General features: G+C 31.1%; 1 protein-coding gene across 8 annotated transcripts in view; it reads right to left on the reverse strand.

Moving 5' to 3' along the window:
• Nucleotides 1-23,754, reverse strand: part of LOC126743650 (mucin-4-like) — a 41,810-nt gene that overhangs the window by 14,560 nt on the left and 3,496 nt on the right. For 7 of the 8 annotated variants that reach the window (XM_050450841.1, XM_050450845.1, XM_050450843.1 and 4 more), the window contains exons 2-4: nt 22,233-22,301; nt 2,878-3,294; nt 2,565-2,817 (exon numbers count right to left, since the gene is read on the reverse strand). In XM_050450841.1, the coding sequence (XP_050306798.1) occupies nt 2,565-2,817; nt 2,878-3,292 (668 nt within the window). In that variant the 5' untranslated portion in view covers nt 3,293-3,294; nt 22,233-22,301. The remainder of the gene's footprint in view (nt 1-2,564; nt 2,818-2,877; nt 3,295-22,232; nt 22,302-23,754) is intronic. The other variant, XM_050450839.1, reaches the window with a different exon arrangement.

The following is a 23,754-nucleotide window of genomic DNA, read 5'->3' on the forward strand; positions in this document are numbered from 1 at the left end:
AATAGAAACTAAATCTTAACATGTAATGGCCTCCTTAAATATAACCATGTATTAGAGGATGGAATTTCCCACGCCCGAAAGCGAAAACTGATGTCAAAAATACGAGACATTTTTTTATTTATAATTAATAAATTTTTTGGGTTTCTTAGTAGATTTTTTAGCCCAATAGACCAATATTTCAGTTTTAAATAAACCATTTTTTTTGTATTCAATTGCCTAGGAGAAAAAGTTAACTACTCGTCTCACTTACAAGAAAAAAATGAAAAAACCAAAATATTTTTATTTTTGACAATTTTAACAGTTTTTTTATAATTTCTTGATTGTTTTCAGGTAGTTGAAAAATATTGCTCTTCAACTGCCTGGAAAAACAAGTAAAATTGATTCCGTTTATTAAATTTCGATTTTTTTAAGTTATTGTCAGATTTTTACCAACAGTTATAGAGATGTTTGATTACTTTTACGTAATAAGTGTATTTTTCAAGTTTTTCCAGGCAATTCATTCTTTTCAACTAAATAAAATTGTAGTCTAAAAATATTTCCAGTGAGTGAAGAGATGATAATTTTTTTTCTATTTTCAACTGCCTGTCGTTTTTTTATACTTGATGCGTAAAATCATTAAATAGTCTGCTCACGGTTGTCATTGAAAATTATGCTGTCAAAATAACAATCGATCACAGTGTTCATGGAAAAATTATACGAAACCATCATGGTTGTCATTATGTCACAATATTTTTTTAAATTTACATTTATAAGCAAATTAGTGCAAATGATAAAATTATAATTATTCTCCAACATATCGAAAGTGAATTGAGTGTAAGGAGAACGTCATCGTGTACCTAAAATTTTGTAAAAACTAGGTCATGATAAGCCCAGAGGCATAATCAAAAAAAAATTACAGAAGGTACATACAAAATGAACGTCAAGGCTGTCGAAAAGATCAGCGAAAGCAAGCAGGAGGGCGAAAGTATTATTTGATTCAAATGGAAGTATTAACTATTGTCTGTTTGCTAATGACGTTCCTTTCATCTCTAAAAGATTCATAAAATCACAATGTATCTGTAACAGTTAACAATCCAAAAAAATTTCTAATATTAATTATTCATTATAAACAAATATTTGTCGAAGAGAAACCTAGGAAGAGTGATATCTCGCCATTCAGCACATCTCCTAATATTATTATCATCAAAGTGTAAAATGCCATATTGATAATATACCGGAGGCTTTCTCTTTCATTGCAATTAAATTACATACCCATATCATTTACGTTAAGTACTGCTTAAACATAATATTATTTATGATGTAATTAAATATGGCATATACAAAGTTACATTGACATTTTCATTATTAATAAAATGCTAATCAACAAGATGTCCTATTTAAGAACATAATGAATAATGGTTGTTGTAACAGTCAGATCAATAATTATTAATGTGCTTGCTATTAATACGAGTTTATTGATCTTAGGGTTTCATTGTTGAAAAAGGTTTTTCTCACGAACGTGTGATTATTTTAACTAAGATATTTGCTGCAAGACGTTACTCTGTTGTAACTCTTGATTATTGATTCAAAGAATCAAATCAATTAATAATAGTACAATATTTTTAATGAAAATTTACTGTTGCGAAATATTTGTGAATATTCCAGAAACATTTAGATCTGAATGACCTGTGTCACTTATTTGAATACTTTTAAAATTTTGTATTGCAACAATCATTGATGCTCGCAGATGTCTTATGATGTTCGTAGTATATTGCATGAATGATAAGTGCTATCAGGGATGCTGGTGTTGCAAAGCACCCTGTGAATACAATTCATACACCTGAAACTCAAGGTAGTAGTTATGAATGCAATGATGTAAGTGGAAGTTTTTAGTTTTTTAATGAAAATTTCAATGTTGACTTAAAAAAAAATATTGTTTACTAGAGGCCCAGGTTAGGTGATATATATCTGTTGAAGAAAATGTATTTTCTATTTGATTAGTAGAAGCCAAGATGAGGTCATATATATTTCAACTCATAGAAAGTACTACCCAAGTAATGTTGAAGTAATTATATATTTTGTTTGGTATTGATGAAAATAGAAGAGTATTAAAACTACAATATATTTAATTACTACATGAATTGAATCTAAATACACCTTTATAAATACATAATTATACCTCTCACATATATAAAAAATTGGTGAGAAAATTTGAAAGTGGCAAATATATTTTCAATGAAAGGCATCTTTGATCATATTAGCCTAATACATATTCGAGTAGAACTGAAGCATCCGTAGTTAAAAACAAATTCACTACATAAAGTAATTATATTTACATCCCTAAGAAAAATAGACCAGAAAGGGATCAGAAAGCTGAAAAACTGCTCCTTAGCCTGTTGATTGCCAACAACAGCAAAATAAAGTTGTTATGGGCTTTCATCCTTAGGAGGTGAAAGAAGGTTTAAAAGTTCCCTTTGAAATCTCGATGATTTCCATGAGATTTGTAAATACTGTTGATAGTTATCACCAAATTTATCATATCTACTCTTAAAAACACTCTACTAGATCAATATATCAACACTTACCTCATATATTTGCGATGTTCATTAACAGGAACAAAATACTCGTCATAAGGATTTCCAATTTCAGCATCGTCTTCTTTTTTAACGGGTATTCCATTAACACCGTTCAAACCGTTTTCATATGGTCCCACCACATCTTTACCATTTGGTTTTAAATTGATTAGCTCCAAATTAACTGCTTCCGCCATTGGTTCTTCCTGTTTAGTCTGTGTAGACAATCCGCGAGCCAGTTCTCCATTATTAAATGTACTTTTTACTGCAATGAAAATACCACGTTTTATACATTTTTCATATATGATTAAAGCTTTTAGCTCACCTTTTTCAGTAACCAGTTCATCTTCATCAAAAGCAGGATTCTCAATACCAACATCCTTTCTAGCACTGCTAGGCGAATCCCTGTTCAAGTAACTAGTACTCTTATAGTTCTTACTCATTTCTTCTAAATTACTGTGGTTCTCCAGACTCTGTTTAATATTTAAATTGACAGTAGACAAATAATGAGGTTCTTTGGTCTTGGCGATGTTGTCAGTTTCGTCTTCGTAATGTATAGGTAACGTCACTTCGTTTTTATGGTAGTACTGGTTATTAATTGCTTCTTCTGGCGAATTCGGCATGCTATGTATCACGGTGGTGGTAACGTCGTTGTGGTTGTCGTAGCTCGAGCTGTGGTCGTGCCCCGAGTGAGAATCTTGAGCTGTGTCGCTGCCTCCGTAGCTACTATCAGCGTCCATTTCTGGAAGAATGAAAAGGGAACTTTATTTTGTTGTTCATCATTAAACTTTTAAAGAAGTTTTGGCGACCTATTTTGTATACTCAAATTTGAAGTTTTATTATCTAATAGGAAACAAATCCTAATAATCAGTAATGTAACAAATGACAATATCAAACTTGCTAATTGGTACAATATAAAAATAATATGTAGGTAGTTTATATTAAATACTTAAACGACTAACAAGTTAATTCTATCTGAAAGAACATATTTCAAATTATTCGAAGTCATGCCAAATAGATCAACATCAAACCGTAACTGAACATCATTGAACCAGTTGCATGCTCTTTCTTAGCCAAATTGGTGCCATAAGTGTTAAGATAAAATATATTGCGTCTTCTTGTATGGATGCAGGGAACAGCAAAATTCAAAGCTGATAAGAAATCTGAAGCATCCATTTGATTGTTGCATATTTTAAATAAAAACACTAGAGTAGATTGATAAAGAGACAGCGCATTAAACCTTGGGAGCAATCCCCTCTCAGAATATATATCATTCATCTAAACACTATCATATTTTAAGAATTTTCGTTGAACTAATTTGAGCCCGTTAATATGCACTGCATAATTAGGAAACCATAATAAAGATGCATACAGTAGGCGTGATTTTTACTAGAGAGTTAAACAAAATTGTTCTATTGAAGTATTAGAAAATAGTTCTGTTAATCTTATAAAGAAACTTAGGGTCTTTAAAAAAGATTTTATAATCTGTAAGACCAATAAGGGTAAGTCCTTTATCAACGCAGACCCTTAGGTAACAAAGAGAGTCACAATTTGAAAGCGTGGTATCATTTATTATATAATCAAAGTCAGTCACATTTTTGTACGAAGAATTGACATCTTCTTGCATTTCTGAAGTTTAAGTGGGAACCTATTAACTTCACACTGTTTATAAACCCTACCAAGATCGGCTTACAGCTAGATGCATTAATGACGACTTTTAACAAAATAAAAAACCTTCATGTCATCGGCAAACAGTAGAAACTTACTGCCAATACTCTTGAAAATACCATTGATAAAAAACAAAAATAGATTACTCTTCTCGGGTCACCACTTAAGGCACTATAGGTAGATGATCTGAACCCATTGAACTCCATAAAATAAGTAGGAAATGAAAAACTCAAACTACTGGTTTCAAAGGCTTTAGAAAAGTTTGACAAAGTGAAGTGGGCGATAGTTCTCCAAAGTTTAGTCAAATGAGTAATATTAATATTAGGAAAAAAAGAATTAGATTAAGATAATAAGAAAGAAGAAAAAATAAAAACAGACACCAGTAAGAGAGGGAGAGCGTGAGACAAGAAAGGGAGGAGAGAATATTAATGAAAGAAGAAGACTTATTTACACATAACAGCTTTGCTATTTATTGTCAATATGTATGGCAATAGGGCCTTTTTTTTCTTTGATCTTAGAGGTATAGTCCGGACGTTTAAGAAATTTTATATGAGTTATACTAAACATGTACCAATATTACAAATACCGATATTTATATTAACGTATCTATGAAATTAATTTTAAATAACAAACATTGCTTTAAAAAAATAGGACTGTTTACAATAAATAAATCATTATCATAATCCAATTATAAAAATCCTTACCGGACTAATATTTCGACTTTCGGTGGTCAGTTGCAGGTATTCCGTACTGTACAGGTGCAGATTTAAAACCTTTTATGTGCTATTTCTTACCATTATTTTTATTAATCTTGTGTTTATTTTTAATGCGTAGCAAAATAAATAAATAAATAATTTATGTAATACGAAATGAAAAAAAAAGTATAAAATATCCTAGGAAAAGTGATTATATATTATCCAGTTTAGGAAGGTCATTGATATAAGCAGTAGCTTTAAGGAAGCCAACAAGCAAAACACCTAATTTTTCTGCATTTAAGAAACTATCTTTTTGTGTTAACTTTTGTTTTTAAATGATTTGTGTTTGGGTTTCAAAAAATTATTTATTTACCATATACATATGTACATTTTTATTGTTCCGCCATTCTTATTGGTATACAGGGTGTTAAAGTCTATTTTTTTCTTGTTTTGGGACTAAGGAAATGTAAGTCATCATTAGTAAAAGCATTCAAAAGAAAATGATAGCGTTATCGTAGCATATTATTTTTATAATATTTTAATGTTATTAAACTTTAATATGAACTACCATATAAAGCAGAACTTGTATGCTTTTTATATACTCTCCAGAAATACCTTATCTTGTGTAATCACTCTAATTAAGAAATCATCAACTAAAAATTAATTAAAACAAGATAATCTTAATTAAAATTAAACAAATCGACTAAAAATTCATAATTACCGAGTTGCTTTAACAATTATATAACACCACCAATGCAGCTTTTGTTTTATTCTAACTGTTTTCAAGGTGCAGTTTCCTGTATAATTAATAAATAAGTTTTTCACACTAATTTCCATCATTTAGCCTATAAAATAGTTAAAATTATAGATTGTACAGAGGCCATAGAGACTGGCCTATCGTAATTGCGGTCGGGTTTGTAACGTAACCGCCTGTTGAACTTTTCGCGATTGTCTGGTCATTGCGTAAACTAACCAATAAGCCAATAAACATTCGGGACTACTATTATTGTATATTAAAGAATATCATAACATTATAAACAGAATATATCTATTATTTTATAATTAATTTTATGTAATAATTCTAATTAAAAAATCATTGACTAAAAATAGAATAATACTAGATTATCATATGTAAAATTATACAAATCGACTATAAATTCATAATTACTGAGTTAATTTACAATTATATAATACCACTAATGCACCTTTTGTTTAATTCTAACTGTTATCAAGGTGCAGTTAATAAATAACTTTTCCACATTTACCCTATAAAATGTTTAAAATTATAAAACGTAAAGAGATCATAGCGGCAGGCCCACCATAATTGCGGCCGAGTTTCTAACGTAACCGCCTGTTGAACTTTTCGCCATCGTTATATTTGTCTGGTCATCGCGTGAACTTGACCACGGGCATTACCATCATTATTTAAACCGTTCATTTAGCCAAAAGGTATGTAAGTAATAGGCGACTCCTTTAATGGTGGTCTTTTGCGTCAATCGTTTACTTAATTGTTATTTTCATGGGTTTTAGGACCCATAATTGCTGTATAACGATGATGACTGTCTCTTAATAAAACGACATTTACAGGTAATTAGTAAGAGTTTTTCTAGATGGGATTTTAGAGACCATTTATTTTTTGAAGTAAGTAAACGGACAAAGGTTGATTCTATAGTTCAGGTATCATAAGAGATTTTTTTTCGACAGTTAAATTTTATAAGTGTTTAAATTAGTAAAAGTTTTCTATATGAGGATATTTGAAAATTATTTATTTCTGTAAATGTAAAGACATGTAATTCGGGAGTCAAAAGTTGATTCCATAGTCTAGGCCCTGAGAGAATGGAAATGAGATTTTTTTCCATGAAATGTTTGATATGTTTTCCAGGCATTTGGAATTATTTTAATATTTTACAGTCATTAAAAGTAAGTTTAAATAAACGAAATATACGACAAATTATTTTCAATGCCTGAAAAATATAGAAAAATATTCCGGAAGGCTGGAAAACCTATTTTTTTATTACCAGAAAAAAAATAGCAACGAAACCCCTGGATTAAAATTAGAACTTATTTTCAGTAACTCAAAGACTTGAAAAGTATGTTTACATGCTTTTGGAGTTAAGCTTGTATATATCTTTGTCTTCCACGAGTCATTTTGTATCTTTTTCAGATATTTGATTTTATTTCTTATATATTTCAGTCATTGGAAATAAGTTTTCACGTTTTTTAGTCACTTGCAATAAAAATAATAAATAAGGGGATAATAAATAAATAAGGTTAGTTCCATAGTTCAGGCCATACAATTTTTTTCCAGACTGTTAAATTCAAATTTTATATTATTTAGATCTATCTTGTTCCTAATATTCTTTAATGACCTTCCCCTGTGTGTTTGCTGATAGTACCACCACAAAAACCCAGGACACTTCTCTTATAGTGTCAGAGGGTAGGAGCTTGGTTTGCTGCAAACAATCACTAAATCAAGACAAAATGCAGAAAACTATATTTGCTCTCAGTGAAGTTATTAGCAAGCATAATTAAGATGAATCCGTACAATTTTTGGACATTCACCTGGACTAAAAATATATTTCCATGCTTTTGAAGTCATTTCCTAAATTTTCAAGCATTGGAAATAATTTTTCATTTTAATCCAGGGACTCCGTTACTATTTTTATCTTCCTGGAATTAAAAAGGATAATTTTATTTTCCAGATTTAATTTAGATATTTTTCAGATGGACAATATTAATTTTTCGTATTTGTCAGTCGATAAAAGTAATTTTGTATTTTATTCTAGGTATTTAAAATATTTTATTATGTGTGCAGGCTTTTAAGCCTTTTTTTATGGCATCTTTTCATTTTAATCTATGTATTTAATGTCTTCCAGGTATTTGAAGTCGTTTTGTATATAGCCATTTGATTTCATCTCTTATATCTATCATTTGAGTCTATTTTTAGGTTCCTTTTTCATTTTCTAGTTCTAAGGTCCATAGAACATACAGGAGCCTACATGATCGTTACATCAAAACGATGGTAATATTTGATGTAGATCTTTTCAAAGGAGGGACATAGCTTCTATTAAAAAAGTTTATCCTACTTACCTAAATTGAATTATAGGTACTGTCCAGTAAAAGAAAGAAACTTTACACCAAACCTCGTGATAGAGGCGTCCAAAATTAGAACTCATTCATTGTTTCTTCTGTTTAACAACACCAAATCGTAAGCTAGAGAATCCTATTGTTTTGCATAAGTACACGTTTATAATTTTTTTTTATTGGGCATATGCTTCATAACGTTTTGAAATTGTATAGCTAGCTGCCCACTAGCGGTCCAATTAGCAATCCGTGCAAACCTCACGTCCGTGACTTAGAGCGCCAGACGTGCCTATAACTCCTTTGACGGAACGTTCACCTCGCCTTTCGAGATTTCGCTCTCGGTGCAGACATCATAAAAAATAATATGTTTGGACTAACTCGGCCAATATAAAATGTAAAACCGCCTTTTTTTACCTTAACCTTTTATGAGTTATACCTTTGTGCTTTAGAGGCTAGACTTTAAGGTACAAGTTCTGTAAGAAACGAGCCAGAAACTCTTTATCACACTTTTATAGTTTTTCTTTTTAAGGCTTTTGGCACAAATTACTCTAACCAACATGCAAAATATATCTGACCCAATATATATTTCCATTCTCCGTCGCGTCCATACTATAATTAGGTACCAGAGCATCCCATATTTTTAGCACACGATATTACGTTAAATATGAGAGTTATCATTTGCTACATTCCCATAGACCGCGTGCTTATGTTTCGATTTGTTCGTACGGTGTTTGGGTGTATAGTTAACAAAAAAATTTTGAACCATCACACGAATAACATTAATGCAGGTTATGCTTATTCAATTTGAATCAATCAACATTCATTCGGTTTGTCTGCAGCCGTTTTTTCCATAAAAATCACCATCCATGTGGTTTATCTGAGGCCACTTTCTCGAGATCTTGGACTTTATGGTTTTAATGCCAAATTCTAAATCTCTGAGAATTTTATTTTAAAGAAGATACAGTCCGCAAAGATATATACAATCTATAATATACTTATTATAGTCCTATAGAAAAACTAAAAAACTATCAAAAATAAATTCTTAAAAGCTCAAAAGCTTATAGTTGAATTTTTTTAAATAATAAAAAGGTGTTGTAGAATACACCGAGCTGAGCTTAATACCGTATTCTGAACATTTTGGTACTAAAAGTATAGACCGATAAAAGATTTCTTTGAAAATTTAAAGTAATCACATCCATGAAAGATTTGTATATAGCCCTAGAAATTCTTTGATAACGTGACAATTTCTTAGCAAAGCTAGCAATATCTTATGAGTATTATTGTCTTTTTAGATTGATATATTGAAATCCATGTTACTCTAAGTTTGGAAGGTCATTAAAGGAGGTTATATGTGTTTCGCTCTAAAGTTACATCCAGTAATAAAATGTAATTAAATGAAAAAAATATACAAAAAGGCTCTGTTATAAAAAAAACAATTATAATTTAAATAAAAGTTTTTTTTGGAAAACTTTCCCAAAAACTCCTGACGCACTCGTGAGTAATAAAAAAGTTTTTTTTTTAACTTTCCTTTTATATAAACACGAGTATATAACTTTTTGTTTTAAAATCATGTAGGTTCAACCTACTTAAATATTGACATTCGATGATGAAAGACCCTGTATGCTATATTAAACTATTAAGAAACCACTCTATCTGAATTATCATAATGAACCCGACAATTGACGCTAATCTCGTCTTTAAACGTAAAAAAAACTACTCATTGGATACATAAAAAACACAATAATTTTGAAAATTATTTTAAAAAAATTAACCATTATATTACGAAATACGTAATAAAATTATCTAATGGCATTCTCGTTCTTGGCCGTAAGCACCTACTAAAGCAAAAATTTACATATAAATGCAATAAACTATAAGTAAATGCTAAAGAACTTGTTTAAAACAAAAGTCGCAGTTCCATTCTGTATAAAAAAAAATCATGCTTTGTTCTTTGTTTTACAGTTTAACTGTTCTCTTGAGGTAGCAAATATCACAATTTTTTTCTAATTTATACAATAACAGTATAATTGATGTAACGGATTACTACTTAACTCATTATGTCATCCGGTAAATTAATTGTTATTAATAATGAATAAGTGATTGTTTTACTATACGGCAAGGTAATGAACTTTCTGCATGTACGTGCATATTACATATTACATAATGGTGCAATGCTATTGAAAATGAAAACAATTTCAAACTGGGTTACATCAATGCACGATATTCAATCTAAAAGTTCAATCCAATATGGAATAGAAGATGATGACTTTATATGCGCCTTGAATAATTTTAAAAAATTAAGTATTCTGTAAATAAGCTCTATGGAATCAGTGACATTTTTTTGTAGTTATATAAATAGAAAAAAACGCAGTTCTAAGAAGCTTTTAGATTACTTTAAAATGCTTTTAATTATCTGGGAAATTTAAAAAACAATAAAGGGATTAAATATTACTGGCGCACACCTTAACAAGCAAAATCTAAGTGAAAACTACCTATTTTGACTTTCCTGAATTCCACCTGACAAAGGAGCATCAACCTATTTGTTAAACTGAAGGTGAATACTAATCACTAATAAGTACAACAGACCCTGATGGTAAACTCCGTCAAAGGCCTTGGAGAAATCAGTATACATTGCTGCTACCTGTTTTCTATTTTTTATACAGGTTAGAAGATCAGACAGATAGAATACACCATATTTGCTGCTGTGGATTTCTTTTGACCAAAACTTGCCAAAATCAGTCAGTTTTGCAACAAAACTAATAAAAATTTTTAGTACTATCATTTTATCCAATACTGTTAAAAATATAAAATTTGGAAGTTGTAATATCACTAATTGAATAAAAGTATTGGCCGTTAGAGGTCACATTTTCTAGAACGCTTATTGGTAAACCTTGCCCAGATTGTTATTAATGTGTTCTTATATTGCTGAAATTAGTTATAATATCTACCATCAAAATTATTTACTTATAATATGATTGATACCTTTAAGGTGTAAATCATTATGGTAAAACTTTTGAGTTTTAACATATACTTGTGAATTTTAGTCATTGTAAAGTAACTCTGACTTGTGTAAGACTATTATATAATTTGCACCAATAAACGACTGATGTTTCATGAATTTAAAGAATGTTGTACCATGAAAATCCTGCAAATAAATGGAAATCAGTCTCTTGCGAAGCTGTTTTAAAACAAGACTATTAAAGAAAGGAAAATTGGGTATTATATACTTATGCTTTCAATAGTATCATTCTTAAATATCGGTATAAGAAAACTTTCCTTCCAGGCAGCAGAAAAAAGAGAGAAGGCCCAAAGACTTATTGAATAAAAGGGACAAAAGTTGAACTTATGTCGCCCCTATTGGTCGTGAGTTTTACCATTGTAAAAAATCATTGGCCGTTGGGGATCACATTTTCTTTGTAGAACACTTATTGACAAACCTTGGCTACATTAGTTATTGATACACCATCAAAATTATTTACTTATAATATGATGGATACGTTTAGGCTGTGAATCTTTATACTACAATTTTAGAATTTGAACAGATTGAATTTTAATATGTACTTGTAAGTTTTATGCATTGTAATATAGTACGCTAAGATACGCGTCTATATACTATACTTTCGAATCTAACTTGCGGACTACTATTGTTATCTAATCTGCATCAATACATGCTCCATGCATCAAGAGAATCATTTTGTGCAACTTTGAATTTTTGACGGGAAAATGGTGCATCATGATAATAGAATTATGGAAATATTAGTAAAAATGGCCAAAATAAGTATACGTACGTTTATATGCTCTAAATAAAATATGAATTTTAATATTTTTAGTCCAATAAAACGCCTGTGGTCAATATAGCAAAAGTGATTTTGCATTTTTAATGGGCCGTTATAAAATGATGACCTTTATGTAACGTATCAAAGAGATAATAGTATTGCTGACCACTAGGTGTGCTATAAATAATACAACCATTTTACGAGATGGATAATAGTTCTGCTAGAATTGTTCCGTGGGCTTAACGGAGTGTATCCAATCTATACCCGAGTAAAAGATCAAGATATATATTTTATGGTTCAAAGCAATATGGATTTGATCGTTTCTCGTATTTAAATGACGAATTTTCTTAAGAGAAGTTTACGTTGGCGGATACAAGAACGCTGACTGAGAACAAAACGGTTCAATTAAAATTATGCTATTTTTGGACCATCAAAATATTGTAATTTATTGCTTGCTTAGCCATATATTTAACCATAAATAAACATTTTGCATTTAACGCATGATAATTAAAAAAAAAGCTAACAAGATCTCATATGTTCAGGAAGGCATCGGTGCAACGTGCGTCTGACCCGACCCCAGCCCGCATAAAATTAATTAAATTCCGCTAAGAAAAATTCTACATATTTTATCACGCCTATAAAGGCTGTACACAATACGATTATTTTAAGGTTATTTTTTTTGCTACGGTCCTGCCCATAACGATCTATTGAAACCCATATCGCTTGTATGGAAAGTGGTATCTATGTATACGGCGGACGTCCTTCAACGACTTTTATACAGCCTCCATTCATAAATAAACATTTATTTTCGTTATTTGTTGACACGTCATTGGTATTTCACAACGTTGGTTTTACCAACGGTCAAGCTGCAGTTTGAATATAGGAAAAATATTGAATTTGTAATATCCTCTTGTTTTAGATATAGAGATACATGTAGAGTATATGACGGGAAAGTCTATGGAGTAAGTAAAATTAAGACTCTATTAGAGACCATAAATGAGAGCTACTTCTTTTTTAATTAGCAATTTTATGCTTACTAAAGCTCCGTTAAAATATTCAATATATTGCGAACACTTATGAAGATATCCGAAAGAAACCCGATATTGGAAAAAAATTAAAACATTATTTTTTCCAGCTTTTCTTGAAAGCAGCTACAAGATTAATCATATTAGAAAAACGTTTAATATTTAAATATCATTAAGGTATTCAAAATATTTCATTTATGTCCTTACATCAGAAGGGACAATGCGCCCTAATTTCATTCACTTTAAATAAACATTTGGAAGAATATTAAATGAAATAATTTACCGATAATACCGACGTGTAAAGAGAATGGGAAATGAAAGGATGCCAAAAGAGTTGTAAATGGTAGAAGCAAAAGTAGAAGATCAAGAAAAAATTAGCGGGAAGAAATAGATATAGAAATAAACGACAATTATATTAGAAGCCGATAGGAGCAAGTGAAAAAGATGAAGTGCATCTGATTTTGCAGATGAATGGTCTTAATGAATTGGTCTAGAATTGCCAAACGTCCTTTAAATAAATAGTCCTTTGAAATTAAGTATTTTATTCAAAATTCCATAATATAAAGAAAATATGTTTATGAAATCTGCAACCAAACTGTATATTAAAATTAAGTGTCTTAAAGCTCAGTGACTGTTGCTTGTTTTATGAAGAGGTCAGACAAGCCATAAAACCAACTTAATATATATACATAGTGTTGTTCTTAACTTTTTTTTTTAGTCTTTATAATATTCGCCAAATTACTTATTTATTACTTATATTTTTACATCAAATAAGACATAATTAGTTTGGTTTTTATGATTTTTTGATTGAAACTAAGTACTAGTAACATAACGAACTGTCTAGATAAAGGAATCAATTGTTCATAGGTTTTCCTGGACCTCTCTAAGGCGTTTGATACGGTGCCTCCGGTAAGGCCTTTAAGACCAATTAATACACTTAACACCAATGTTGCTTTTTAAAATATTTGCTTCTGTCCAATGTATATTGTGGGAATGGTGTTCCTGATCTGGATGATCTTTCTACGGGCTTCCCAAGATATACAAAGAAGGGATGCCTCTGCGATCTAACACCAGTTCCAGAGATTCGCTAACTTCAGAAGCATGTTTAGCAGCCAAATTCATGTTTAGCATTACTCAGCAACTACAAGGAAACACGGACTTCCTTGTACAAAACGCAACTCATTTCGTCGGAGTTCTTTTCACTTCTCTTCACAACTCCTTCAGGCCACTAACGTTAGACTCGCTGATAAGCTAATAAGCCTTGAGAAGAAAGATATTAAGAACTTTTATACAAATATGCCTATCGAAGAATCCCTTAACGGTATCAGGAAAAAACTCAGACAGGGTGTTCTCAGGTTCTCACAGCAACTGTAGAATTATATAAATAATCTTTAACCATTCCCTACATCAAGAAAATCAGAAGAATTGCCGGAAAATTCAATTTCTAACAAAAAGTTAGTTTAGAGATCTTTATTGTTTTCTTCCAGAGTCTTGATAGTCATTTTTTGCCGTTGACGTATTTTTTTGTCTAATGAAAGCATCAGAGTTAAAATATTTTTTCAAGGTTTGAGGTTTCTAGAGTATTTTTTATCGGTTTTCAGGCAGTTTATAATTAGCTGCTCACTGAATATTCATTGTAAATGTCATTTAAATATTTACTTGTTTTTTATTTTATTTCTTAACATTCACACTTATTGACAAATGCACTGCAGTAATCCATTTTATTTAAAATTTCTGGTCACGGTTGGTAGGCTTTCACTTTCGATACCAGTCGATTAAATACAAATACAACTGGGATACCACTCGTGCATGTAGGCATGTAAAACGTTACATTCTTGTAAAAATTGGCCTGTTCCATAATGCGTTACATAAGACGCGAAATATTTGGTAATTGCGGGGATAATAAAAGAACGTGTTGTACTGAATGGTCAAGAAAAAAGTATGCAATTAGTTGTTAATAAGTTCTTATTTTTATTGCTATGTAAAGCTTAACTTGGCTAATATATTATTAGAATTTTAGTTATAGCCTACAGTTTTTGAAAAAAATATTGGCCTAAAAATACATGACAAGAATCTACTATAAAGTCTGAAATATCATAAGAAATTGTAATGAAATACGTTCCATATTTTAGCCATTTACTGTATAGTCAATAATATAAAAAACCAACCTACAAGCTGACTAATATTAATTTCTTACATTCCGTCAGTTGGCACACACCTAGACAACCAACTCTTTGTCGCTTAAACACATAAGATAACATTGTACTCTTAAGACAACCATTTTTGCGGTTACTGTGTAGTAACCGAGCTGCCGATGATATTGCGCAAGAGTTACTAATGGTATTGGTATGATCTTAACCAATTCAACCTACATCATAGACACTATACATATGGAGCTAAAGGTTAATTTTCATGAAACTAGTTTTAGATGAAAAGTTTGATGTAGGATACGAGTATAAGTGATACTAAGTAGCTAAATAATGTATTATTGTTGCAGTGTGGGATTTTGATTTATTGAAGTACTGAAGAAATTTAATTAAGCTATAAAAGTTACTCGTATAATTTGTGTTGTAATAAAGAAATTTATTAGTCAATACGTTTATATATGTATTAATTTACTTAACTACATTATTCATGAAATCTATTTTCCTTTGGGCCTGGGGTTCTTAGAGGGGTCCGGACTCCAGAGTAATTCGGGAAGTTTTCTGCTTGGAACAATATCTAACTTATAATTCTACCAGACCTCTAAAACATACTTTTACAAGCTGAATAAATCGTAGATCAAGGCCATCAGGAAATTGAATTTCGCCTTCAAGTTTTGCCCATGATCTATTAAATGAATCATTTTCCTTCTCTCTTTTGTTCAAAATACTCTCCAACGGTGAAAAAAAAACCTGATTGGTTTGGCTTAATTAACTTAAAATTAAAGTAAATGTGCCTCAAAAATGAGCAAAGAAATAATTATTTTCAACGATTCTTATAGTAATATTAATGTTCTATTTCTTACTTTACAAAAAAGAGGTCTAACTTATTTTTATCGGCCTAACATACAACGAAACGTTGGAATCATAAACATTTAAATGGCTTGGACTTTTATTTCATTTTATTATGTAGTAATAAATGAATCAACTTTGAAAACACCCTGGATATAATAAGCATTTTTAAACTCTCGGCAGTACCCACTAGCGTTTCCGCACCTTTTTTTACACCATAAAATTTTCACTCTTAATTTTCACTCGTCGGACAAATTGCACAAACACGCTACTGATATGGACCAAGGCGAACCGCTCTCTCTTTCTCACTCTATCTCGTGTATGTAGAGGTACTCGGTACTTCTTTTTGAAATCGCCCGCAGAGGGTCTTTTGGTTTTTTCCCATGCATAGAAAGCAAACCGGACCGGCGAAATTGGACCCGCGGATCGGGGAGTTGAGCAGGTAATACGTCTTATACTTTTTACTGCCTTCATGCGGAATTTTATTTAACCTAGATTTGGATTTTTTTTTGCAAGATGCAATGATATGCAATAAAAATCAGTTGTTTTAACGAGGATATACCTTAAAGCGGTCTACCATATGGAAACTGCAAACACAAGTAAGTTAATAATAATATAGTTAATTGTTGTTTAACTTGAATTTCTTGACCCAAAAAAATGGAAAATTCACGAATTCATATAAAATTTTAATATTTTTCTATAATTTTTAACTAAGCTTACGAAATAACCTACAATAATTAATTTGAATTTCTTATTTCTCACGAATTTAGCTAAAAATTGTTTTTTTCACCAATATATTTAAGTTTTTAAATATATATATATTTTACAACTGAATAAAAAAAAGGAATTTTAGGTATATCCGTCTAGGGAGGACTATTTATTCAGTTATTGTATACCCTACCAATTTGCGACTTTTCAATTTCTATTAATTTGCCTTAACACTTATCACTTAATGGTATCATATCATCTGAATTCACAGAACGAGTTCGTAATAAAATACGCTTGACATTACAGGTTTATTGACAAAATCACCTTGAGCCACTATCAGAGTAAAGCTGAAAATAATTGAAAATTTTTGTATGATACAATAATCGATAATTACATCTGAAAATGGCCACATCTCACATCAAACGGGCGTCGAAATAATAAAACATAAAAGATTAATAGGAGTAATAATGAAGGTCTCTTTAACCTGTAATTTTCAAACGTGGATGCGTCAATGAAAAATGGAATTATATTAGTGCATTTAATGAAGAGATCGATATCGTTTGCGTATCTTGATTTTGTATATCCGCTATAGGTAGAAAAAAAGTTAAACCAAAGACATTAAAACATGTATTATATATATGTAAGACTCTTAGTCAAGGTGTTTCTAAGTAATTTTTTTCTATTTTTTGCAAGCTTTTTGAATCATTTCTGTTTGAAACTAATTTTTATTTGTATTTATTTGAAGTCATTTCCAGTTGTTTGTCTCAAGCCTAGAAAAGTCTGGATAATGCATTAAAAAAATATTTTTTTACTTTATTCCAGAAATGAGAAATAATTTTTCTTATATTTGTGGAATTTGCAGTAATTTTTCATTTTATGCCGAATACTTTAAGTCATTTTTCATTATCTGTGCTTGTGAGGGTAAATATTTCAAATAAATCTTCATGGTTTTCAGGCTTTTTGAATATTTTTTAAATGTTTTCCCGAGATTGGAAATCATTATGTAAGATTTGTTCTAATTCAATATAAATATTTTATAGTAATTTTAGGTAAATAATTTTGTATTTTGCTTTGGCCTTTTCATTTTCTATTTTATTTCAGGCATTTGATGTAAATTCTATATCTTCCATAAATGGGTCTTACCATCGATATTACCCTGTATATTTCTGTATTTTCCGCATTTCTTTGATATTTTTGACAAAATTCAGACTTTTTAGCTTCACTTTCAAATCTTGTACATGAGCACTTTGAACGCCTGTATAATCAATAGAACCTGACTTTAGAGTAAAACTCGAAATATTCGTTTATTATTCTCCAAGAGCCTTAGATGTATACCAAGGAGAAAAATTATCTCTCAAGTCAAAGTCTCATAAAACCAACTACAGTCTATTGATAAAATGACTGTTTCACTTTTAAAACGTCACTTTTTGAACGTCAGATTCATGATATGTACATTCATCAAACTACATCGACAATCTATTTATAGGGCGTTTGATATATCATTTACATGTAGCCATAGCACCATTATTGTTCTTGAAAAATGTAACTTAACACGAAACAAAAGTCTTGACCCAGACTGTTAAAACGCATAAAATATATCGTTCTCAATTTCCACAAGACCGCCTCTCTATGCCCTTGGTCGAGTTCTAACACCGAAGAGGACCATGACCTACGTGTTCGTTGGTCAAAAAAAAGTATTATGCACCGCCGAAGAAATGTTATATGTAAGTGTCGTATATCAGCGAAAAACCACCCGCTGCAGTTCCTTATAGTAACGCACCGTTGCCCTAACATAAAAAGCAAGGACTGGACGTTTTTTTAAATTTTCAATTCCTTTGTACGATAAGCATCTTACGTGGTTCATGTTCGCGGTTATTCCGGCATATTATTTATGTTTGATGGTTATTTATATATATTATGTGCAGTGTAGGCTGAATTTTATTAATCATCATCTCAATGAAGCAGTTCTGAGGAAAATGTCAATTCTAAGGATCTCATTTATTTAGAATCAAATTCTAGTAGTTAACCGAAGATTTGGAAGATAAAATCTTAAAACCATTCAGTGAATAAAAAAATAATGCTCCAAGTACCCTGACAAGTCAAATTCAAAACAACAAGAGAGAGATGTTAAAACCAAGGTTCAGACTTCTCATTTATATTTGATCACATATCAGCACTATTCCAAAGACCAACACTTCTTCCAACATATTATGGTTCTTGAATCCAGAATTATCTTAAAATTAAGATCAAGTATTGGTAGAAAGAAGAAGCATTCTGATATTCATCCTTGACAAATCGTTCATTAGGCCTAAGAGGCAACATATTGTTCTATTATTAGTTTCTATAGTATCAAGAGCTAAGTTTAATTCTAAGAGTAATTTCCATTCTCAGCTTTAGATGGCAACATACCTATCTAGTCCACAACGCAGGTGGTGTTCGCTTGAAATCACTACAGCAGGAATCATCACAGTGAGGAACACAGAAGTCACCACTAATAGCTTGTTCAAACCTACTGCTCATAAGCTCTGGCATTATGCTGCCACAATTATTTAGCTTAAAGAAACTAATGAAAAATTAACCTAGAATGCTAAAAATTGAACCTTGTTGGCCATATATGTCGTTTCTATGATGATGCTTGTGTATTCTGAAGTTTTCTGGTTTTATATGGCTTGACGATAAAAGAGGTTGCAGATTCTGCAACTCGACGACTTAGAATCCTTAAAAACGTCATCGCTCCAACCTCCAAAACTACCAGCCACCAACTTGTATTCGCTCACACTAAATTTTCACCAATTTTCAAAAATGTTTCTTTCCTCAACTCCTTCCACTTCTACATTTCATCACTATTATACAGACTAATACTTCAGTATGTTCTTGTTCTTAAATTCAGAATGGTCTAAGAAATTTGGTAGAAAGAAGAAGCATATATTCTTGACAAATGGTGCATTAAGCATTAGCAGGAATCTTAAGAATATTAAGGATTTTCGATCATATTCAAAAAGTATGAAAATCAGTCAAATCCTTTCTGATCTTCTTGCTCAATATTTAATTAAGATAACTGTTTCATCCACAAAAGAAAATGAAATATGATTTGCTAAATATTTTAAAATCCAAAACCATCTGAACACGATAATTAAAAGTGATTTACCATCCTCTAATTCAGAGGGCAATAAACGGTTTCACCGAGCTCCTCCAGAGAACCTTTTCTTTCACTTCTAGAGTAGACTACTGTTCTTCTCAGTCGAGTTTCATTACAAAAATAATAAAGAACGTTTTGTACTATTACTAGTTTCTATAATTCCCACAACTCAAGTAGTATTAGGCAGATACCATCCTTGTCTTTAGATGGCAACATACCTATTTAGTCCACAACTCAAGTGGTGTTCACCTGAAATCATCACAGCAGTGATTAGAGTGAGGAACATAATAATCAGAAGATAAACACAGAAGTTCAATGACATATGTGCTTCTTATGACGATGAAAAGAGGTTGCTTAGGTATTCTGAAGCTTTCTGGCATTATATGACTTGGCAATGGGAGAAATTGCAGATTCGGGAACTCGACTACTTAAAATCCGGAAAAACGTCATCTCTTCAACCTCCATCAACCAACTTGTATTCGCCATCACTAAACCTTCAACATTTCTCCCTTCCTCAAATCCTTCCACTACCTATGTCTTCTACACATCAAGGTGAATGAGAAGTCATTTTATTTTAAGATATTTGGGAGTTAAAATACGTTCCTGAACCCTAGGGAGACTGTTCAAAAATATTTTGGATGAGATCATTTTATTTCAAGACATATTCATTCTTTATTAAATTTTTAAAAGCTTCGTTAAGAGTTATCGATTTTTAAAATTCTTGATTTTTGGATCTATTAGAGATACTCGGGATCATTTAATAGGGCTAAATAATAAATATTGGTTTTGCCATAATCCACAATATGAGATCTTTTATAAAATTCCGGATTATAGAAAGTCTCTTTAAAAATATGTTAAAAATTTGACAATTTAATATTAGTGGGATCAAGAGTACTCTGATCATTAACATTCGGTCACAGTAGAATGAGCAGATTTTAAGAAATCTTTTAGGAATAGAAGGCTAAACCTACTGAGCGTCTTCTACTACTTATTCTTCTTTTTCTTAAGGATTAGGGCCATGACCACATGCATTGCAATGCTGTAGTGCATTCCACAATGAATTCCACTATAGACGTACCTAAATGTAAAATCCTACAAATAGTATTCCCAATCATGCAATGCATCATTATATTGTGGAACATATTGGAACATCGTCTAAATTATTGCAATTTCCTGACATATTTAAAGTAACTAAACAACGTTGAGTATCTCATAATATACCGAGCTCCAACAGCGGTTTCCATCTTAAGAATTAACCACGCATGCAAAGATTTTTTTCGCACGAGGTATATAAGAGCTTCAACAAAAATCGTAATTATAGTCTTGGATCTGCGTACTGCCCGTGGCTTATTGTCTACAAAAGACCACGTCTGTATTGTAACCTTCGCATTTATTAAATGCATACAAGATCCCTTCTTTTATTTTATTGGGGACACCCACCAACGGATTTAACAATGATGGTTATTGAATGTTATTAAAAATTATCTTTTGATGTAAAAACAAAATGGGGATGAATAAAAGGCATTTTATTCTTTAAAGTATCTTATTCATAGCTGAAGCAGGACAAACTGACTACAGAAAACAGATTTACAATGAGGATTTTCCTCATTGTAAATCTGCTTTTGTATGAGTACCCGTCTAAGAGCGAGGCATCTTAAGAATGTCAGCGGGTGCGGGTACAATCACATTTAAAATTCAACGAGCGTTCTTTTGTAACCCGGAATATTATTAAGATGTAAGATCTTATAATATACGACTTGCCAGTCAAGAACTCGAGGCATGTCGGAAAACTTCGTCTACATGAGCCGAGATCAATTTGTATGCAAAGTAAAAGAGAAAAAAAAATTAAACTGAGAGAAAGAACAAAGCAAAATTTTAAGACAAGACAGCGAAAAAAAAATGAAAAACTTTAAGGCGGTCTTAATTTGAATTCGACGTAGTCAGTTCGGAATGGAGCTAATGCCATCGAAAGTGAAACCATCCTTTTCTTTTAAGCGAAAAAATTCCGTTCAGGCAGTGAAGAAGAAGATTAATCATTTAACGTTCCTTTCCAATTACGCTATTAGAAGATGCACACCTTTTACGTCTCGCGGCGTCTTTAAAAAGAAAACAGACTATTGCTTGTAATATTTTGTATATAAATGGAGAATTCTTGAGTTGTGTCACTGTTATTTAGCATTAAAATGCCTCTTTTGATTTTTCGTTCTTTTGATGGCTTATAAGCAGATATTTTTTTTCTCGTAGAAATGATTATGACAGAACAACGCCATTGTATTTTGAATATGAACTATAACAAGATCCACTTTTCATATGTATTCTGCCGCTTCTCTGTGTGACCAGACAAGAAAACAAAGGGATACTATCTAAGAAATAAAATAAAGCGTCAAGCTTATAAATCCTAATCGTTTAAATATAAACCAGAAAAACGTGTAAAAGCTTCAAATTCTAAAAACGTACATTTTACAACTTCTATTTAATTGGAAAAGCAATCAGCAAAATATAATATGTATAATTGACCTTCCTATGATGTTTGCTATTTTAATAATTAACCCAACTTAAATTAATGCCACATAAGTGTTATTGCAAACTTACCAGTGGTGCTAAATAACTGACGCCAATACCCCGTACGGTTTAGACACCAGATTCGTCCATTTGGTGACTCTGAAAAGAATGAGGTTGTAAATGCGAAGAAAATTCGTGAGAAACTATGAAGAACAAATTGTTCCATCCATAATTGAACTTCCTGGCAAATTATTTTAAAAAATATCATCAGTGGTGAGTATCATCCGCTCCACATAAGGCTAACCATTTATAATTTCTTTAAAACAATAAAAAAAGCGGAATTACCATGTATTTGATTAAATTATATCCCAACTAAACGACGTTAATTAGAGTTTTTACTCAGTAGGCACAAAACATAATTATTTGATATGCTAATGATAGGCACTTAATGCAATGCTTTTTTTGTAGATGTTTGGAAAGCTTAATTTAATGAACTTCTATAGATAAAAATGCATAATTGACTGAAAGTGTGCTATACTTGATAGTGAAAAGGAAGTAAATAAACTATAAAAAAAATTAACCATTTTAAGAATCAGTATAATAAACCTAAACAATGTACACTTTGAAAGTTAAATAATCAATTTCCGGTCAAATTGTAAATCCGTTGAGTCATAACTGGTTTTTGTCAAGGTATAAGCATTTAATCGCCCCGGTAGAAGAATAGAACAATCCAATTCGAATTCTTGGTAATCTTTAAACTGGGGAGATAAATAAACGGTGATTTATATTTGTAATAATTTGCTTGATAAGTATGAATTAAACTTGATGGGATGAAGTATTTTACACGTTAAGTCCTTGTGTGAAACCCCTCCGGGTTGCGGTGAAATTCCCTTGAAAATTCTGCAAAAAGCAATTGCCTTCATAACCTCTGTTTATAGTATTATAATATATTTTGTGTAAAAAAGGCAATTGTCGAACAATATTACTATTGAAAGGGGGTGATTTCAAGTGCGAGAGGTTGGTGAAGAATCGCATTAAAAAAATCATAGTAATAGTACAACTGACATAATTTTCAACCACAACAGGTGATGTCATTACAGCAGTTTTCTGCGACCTCACTGTGCAAATTGGGCACTACTTTTGACAAAACTTGAAAAATATGGTTTTTAAAGAGGTTTACTGTTTACCTCTTGTAGCCACCAATTGGTTTTTGTAGGAAATAAATGCTCAAAAAAGCATTTAAGTACGTCTAGTTTACCTCAGGGATCTGTTTTTGCTTCACTTAGATTAAAGGCTTGCCTCTTTTGCATCTCTTATCTCTGGATTTTCACGAGTTATGCAGATGACACCACTATTTGCAGATTTTAAAATGATAATATGAAGCAAAAACTCTGCAAGAAAGACACAAGTTCCCGAAGATCCAGACTGTAGTACAGAGCTGAAAAGGTGATATGGGAACAAACTGAAAAAGTTTAACTATCATTCTTATATCCCCATCTCAGTCTCAAGTATCATAGAAAATGATAATAAAATCATATTTTTTACCTATACTTAGGTAAGCTATGAAAGAAAAATATAATTTCTAGAAGATCCAGGCAATTCTACAGAAATA

Source organism: Anthonomus grandis, chromosome 13, assembly GCF_022605725.1.
Source record: "Anthonomus grandis grandis chromosome 13, icAntGran1.3, whole genome shotgun sequence".
Classification (NCBI taxonomy): Eukaryota; Metazoa; Arthropoda; class Insecta; order Coleoptera; family Curculionidae; genus Anthonomus; species Anthonomus grandis.